The sequence below is a fragment of the Garra rufa genome, chromosome 3 (genome assembly GCF_049309525.1).
Source record: "Garra rufa chromosome 3, GarRuf1.0, whole genome shotgun sequence".
Taxonomy (NCBI): domain Eukaryota; kingdom Metazoa; phylum Chordata; class Actinopteri; order Cypriniformes; family Cyprinidae; genus Garra; species Garra rufa.
This window is the reverse complement of record NC_133363.1, coordinates 14,953,402-14,958,978: the sequence shown is the minus strand read 5'-3', so window position 1 is coordinate 14,958,978 and position 5,577 is coordinate 14,953,402. Positions and strand designations below refer to the sequence as shown.

General features: G+C 35.9%; 1 protein-coding gene across 1 annotated transcript; it reads right to left on the bottom strand.

Annotated features, from left to right (window-relative positions):
- Positions 1-935: 935 nt before the first annotated feature.
- On the bottom strand, positions 936-4,576 carry penkb (proenkephalin b). Its single transcript, XM_073835758.1, has 3 exons — positions 4,482-4,576; positions 4,193-4,333; positions 936-2,088 (listed from the first exon to the last, which is right to left on the bottom strand). The coding sequence occupies exons 1-3, from the start codon at positions 4,515-4,517 to the stop codon at positions 1,453-1,455; spliced, it is 813 nt and encodes a 270-aa protein (XP_073691859.1). The 5' UTR covers positions 4,518-4,576; the 3' UTR covers positions 936-1,452.
- Positions 4,577-5,577: the final 1,001 nt, after the last annotated feature.

Here is a 5,577-nt window from a genome sequence, read left to right as displayed (position 1 = left end):
TGATAATTGATAAAAATATAACTGTAGAGCATGAATAAATGGAATGTTTTAGTGAATGTGAATTAGTGTGGATGTTAATATTTATATGCCATTACAATTATCATCATTGGTAACAAGCATTTAGTTATTAGGTTATTGCATTCCAAATAAACAGTGTATGTGTACTTGTGAATCTCATGAGACCTTTCATAGAACAAAGGTTATATCTTGATGATATTGCCTTTCACAGCCCTTAGGTGACAATCAGTGTATTAAAATAGGAATTTGGAAAGAAGATACACTTCTACTGTGAATTCCTGTTACTCAAATGAGTGAACGATTGGACAGTATTCTTGGTAACCCTTTAATTTTATATGCCCAGAAAGATACCAAAAATGCATTCGACTTTTATTTAATGCCTGGCTCTTGTTTAGAGCTCTTGTTTAGCAGTCGTAGGGTTATGGTTATGCTAAGGATCAAAGGTAAGAGACTTCTGGCTTAGATATGCTACGTGTAAAGCACATTCAAACAGAGACAGTGATAACATGCTGTAGTTTATTGCTTCCCCGCACTAGTGGTGCTTGAAATCTGTATAATAAAGGCCTCGCATGGTGAATTTTCAATGCAGGATAATTTTTTTTGAAAACTGTTCCACAAATTAAAATCCCCCTGAAAGTATACTACCACTTGCCTTGATTGTATGAGTTGCATGATAGTCATGCCATTAGTAGAAGTGCTTTTCACTTCTAACTCACATCATAAAACATGCAATTACACTGCCACTTTCAAATAAACGTACTTGGTCCAGAGACATTATCATAGTCTCAGCACAGTTCAGAGGAGGTAATGCAGCTTTTACTTGTTAACAAAAGGCTGCTGAGGAACAAACCTCAGACAGAGAATGCTGATGTCTATGCACAAAAGATTGGCATTTCTATTCAAGACGCACATTCTAGTGCAGTTTCGAGCAGTTTATTCAAGCTATACAGCAAATGACAAGATTCAGACTGGTACCCAAAAAAATATACATTTGTGTAAAAGACAAGTGTCATGAAGAAATAATCACCATGTAATGGAGAAGTAAATATCTGTCTTATTTTCTCTGAAATTTCCTTTTGTAAGACTAAATGAATGTCTCATGCAAACCAGAATTGTAGTGTTGATTTAAAAAGAAAAATGTTTGTGATACAGCATTAATCAGAAGTAGGTAATCCTGATTATTGAAATATGCTACACAATGTGTAAATGTAAATTTGAATTCAGATACAGTATATAATGTTAAGACAATATATCCACGGTCTTTGAGGTCTTTAAGTCTTATTCACATTAAATCATATTACCACAATAAAGACATAACAAACACTTTATTAATACATCATGAGCGCATTTGAAGCATGTTTCCTCTGTCGGATCTCAAGTGGTATCTAAGGGGCTAGAGAGGAAGTGGACTAGGGCACAGCAGAAAAGACCATCTTAATATGCCATGAATCCACCATACCGCTTTTCTATCTCTGATGAATTTTCATCTTCCTCTTGGGAGCGTTTTAAGAAGCCTCCATAGCGTTTAGACTCCTGCCACCACTGCGGTCGACCTACACGCCTCATGAAGCCCCCATATCGTTTTTGTAGTGCCTTAACCTCACTCTCCAAGTCATAGAGCTGTTCCCTCTTCATAAAGCCCCCATAACGTTTTGCCATACCCTTTACACCCTGTGCTCCTCCCTTTGAATCAAGGACGTCTGTCAGAGCCTCCTCCTCCCTCTCGCCATCAGCCTCAACTTGATTGGTCAACATTTCAACATCATTATTAGTCAGGATTGCTCTGCCCTGGTCAACGTCCTCTGGCTCCAGCCCATAGAGCTCTGCAGTCTTTTTCATGAATCCTCCATAACGTTTCATAAAGCCTCCATAACGCTTCATAAAACCCCCATACCGCTTCATGAAGCCACCATATTTTTTGTCTACTGGGTGCTGTTGGGTGTCCAAGTGTTCAGTTTCTGTGGATGCTCCGTTACCCTCAGGAGTCTTATCAGCATTCTGCATAAAGCGTTTGCACCAACTCCAAGAGCTGCCTGCATTCAGATGCTCCTCACACTCCACCACACATTCCTGTGAAAAATGTGAAAATATAGTCAATGAGACACACAGAACATTCTCAGAAATTAATGGATGTCTCTTTTGCCCAGACACTAATGTCAAAAAGAGTATATGAAATGCTTGCGCAAACATTTTTTTTTCTCCCTCAGCCTTCATTTCTTAATTCATAAATGGGCAATATGCAAATGAGTGAGTGTGTTTTGGGTGATATGGGGATGAGTAGGTGTGCTAAGCTTGTGGGAAACCATGGAAACACTAATACAAAATGCCATACTGAATTTGAACAAAATACACCAATACCTTACTCTCTCTAACACACAAACATACATTTTTATAAATGTGTTATGTTTGGTAAAATCAGAAGCATGGAGAATCCAGTTGCTCATTCTTTAATGTTTTAAAAATAACAAAAGTACTGGAAACATAAAACAAAACTGAGCCAAAATGTAACCTCCATGTAAAAACAAGATATGACACATTAACAAGGTATACACAGGGGCTTTTACAGCATACACCCCTCTCCTCCATCCTCTCCAGGATGACGGGCCAGGATTATGAGGTGAAGAGCCCAGACCAGAGACCACCACAGCAGAGAAGGAGACCACAGGGATGCTGGCAGATCAGAGTACCACAGCAGAGAAAGAAACCACCACAGCAGATTTGGCAGGGCTGGGACATATTGTGATTTTTTTTTTTTTTTTTTTTTTCTCAAAACAAGTGTTTGAGTGCACAATCCTTCCAAGTTCACATAGCCAGCCAGACAACAGAGCATTTTGGTGTAGGCCACAATGGTGTTTATACTTTGCTGAAAGCTTTTGAGTTCACCTGATGCATTCAATATTGGTCAGGCCTTCTGTAAACTTCAGTGAACTCAGAAATGTAGAGAGTGCAGGATTCAATTTCAGATTTAAATTTTTTCAGATTGTGAATTTTAAAAATAGCAGAAGTACACAAAACACAACAGAACAGAGCAAAGCTAAACAATACAAAATGAAAACAAATGAAAGAAAACAAAACAAATTAAACCTCTGAAACAAACAAAAAGATCTGGCACAAGAACAAATGAAACAGATGGAATAAGAAACTAAACACTAAAAGTCCATAACACAAGCACACATAACAGGATAACAAATGTATAATTCTGTTTACACTGCTTAGTTGACGCACTGACAAGAACACATCCATGTCAAACCAAATCTATTATTTATTTATTTATTTAGATTTTTTTTTTATCTAAACAAATCTAAAAATGTTAAATAATAATAATACAAAATATGTGTGTCTCTGTGTGTCACTGAATAAAAGCAGCCTAAATGTGGCTGTTTATATTCATTTATTTTGGCAAAATATTACAATTGCTGACACTTATTTGAACACTTAATGTTTAAACAAAACTCCAGTTTTGATATTTTCAAGATATGTTGGTGGGGATTCTCTATAGCATTTAAGGTGAACGAGTGCATCCTAGTGGTCTGTCTCACAAACAGCCTGGTAGAGCCTTTCACGTTTTTTTTCTTTTCTCAGATCAGTTCATGATCATAATAGTTAATACATATGGCTGTAAAATCCAGAAATTTCTTTCCTGCACATGTAAAACGCTGTAAAATATAATTTTATGTTCAGTATTAGTAGATAGTCTGACATTAACAGCAATAAATAGAAGTGTAAACAATAAGCTTAACTGTTCAAATTATTCTTGAAAGTGCTAAAAGTAAATACAAAAATCAGGCTTTATGAACTTTTCTTAGAAAAAAAATGGACTGTCTATTCGACTTTTTCCAGTTAAATCATCTTCCAGCTTTCTACGAATAAGTCAGAGTGTTGCAATAATTCAACACAAATAAACTATTCAACTAGTTTATTTGTTTTATTCAAATAAATGTAACAAGTTGTATGTAAACGTATGCAAATAGCTAAAATAAAATATAGTAGTTAATTTAGTAGTAAACCTTTAGCAAAAGGGCGCTTCAGATCACGAGGCATCCATACGGAATATATAATTTTGTATTTTTACGCGAATGGATTTCAAATAAGTAACCAATTAGCATCCATTTTCTTCACATATACGTGGTTTTATTTATATATGTGTATATATGCAATAAAACAGAAGACTTACTATTGAGTATATTTTTGTGAGTTGAAGAGACTGTTGCTGCGAGCAGTAAGCGCAGTCTTCGCCGCAGTCCGCGCTCGCAGTCAGCGTCAGATAGGCGCTCAGCAACAGTGTCCACCTGGAGCTTACAGGAACTGTCAGGGTCTTTAGAAAAAAATAAAAATACAGATTACACTTTTAATGCTTCCTATAAATTTAAAGTTAGTGAAAGCAAAGACAATAAATAACATTTCACAATTCATATAACTGGAAATATAAAATTACATTTTGTATTTTAAGCAGCTTTACTAACCTTCATGACTGCGCCAGTTACTCCAGTCTGGTGCATGTAAAATCTCGTCAATACTAAACGTACTAGTGTGCGTTACTCCCTAGAGTGGATTTTGAGTGTTTGGGGTGAGAGAGAGAGAGAGAGAGAGAGAGAGAGAGAGAGAGAGAGAGAGAGAGAGAGAGAGAGAGAGAGAGAGAGAGAGAGAGAGAGAGAGAGAGAGAGAGAGAGAGAATATCGGCTTATGGGAACATTGAATCAACTTACAAAACCAATAAAGCACTACATAAATATAAGCGAATTTATTCAGTGAAATTTTTACACTACAAGATATAGTTCCTGACAAAACATAACAATATTATGCGTGAAAAATAACTTCTGGCAATGGGCTGTGATGTTTTTTGTTTTGTTTTTTATGATTATTGTGTTTTCGACTGTTTGTATAAAGTGGGGGTTGCCTTTTACATTTATTGTTAACTGATGTGTATATGCTGAACTGTAAATCCTAATGAACGTTTGCTGTAGATTATGCATACACAATGTGTGTATTTCTCTTCATCAAAGGACATGTATGATTTATGTTTGCAAATCAGATTGTTCTCAAACCTACGGTAGCATTGATAACAAATAAAATGTGTTATGCTTTCAGTTCAACTCAAATAAAAAAATATACAGGTCCTTCTCAAAAAAATAAGCATATTGTGATAAAGTTCATTATTTTCTGTAATATACTGATAAACATTAGACTTTCATATATTTTAGATTCATTACACACAACTGAAGTAGTTCAAGCCTTTTATTGTTTTAATATTGATGATTTTGGCATACAGCTCATGAAAACCCAAAATTCCTATCTCAAAAAATTTGCATATTTCATCCGACCAATAAAAGAAAAGTGTTTTAATACAGAAAAAGTCAACCTTCAAATAATTATGTTCAGTTATGCACTTAATACTTGGTCGGGAATCCTTTTGCAGAAATTACTGCTTCAATGCGGCGTGGCATGGAGGCAATCAGCCTGTGGCACTGCTGAGGTGTTATGGAGGCCCAAGATGCTTCGATAGCAGCCTTAAGCTCATCCAGAGTGTTGGGTCTTGCGTCTCTCAACTTTCTCTTCACA

What these genes read in the sequence shown, in the direction of transcription:
- penkb (XM_073835758.1), bottom strand. Translation starts at nt 4,517, where the DNA reads ATGCACCAGACTGGAGTAACTGGCGCAGTCATGAAG. An exon ending in TAACTGGCGCAGTCATGAAG is followed by an intron (nt 4,334 to 4,481) that starts GTTAGTAAAGCT and finishes TTTTTTCTAAAG; the next exon opens with ACCCTGACAGTTCCTGTAAG. An exon ending in TCACAAAAATATACTCAATA is followed by an intron (nt 2,089 to 4,192) that starts GTAAGTCTTCTG and finishes CATTTTTCACAG; the next exon opens with GAATGTGTGGTGGAGTGTGA.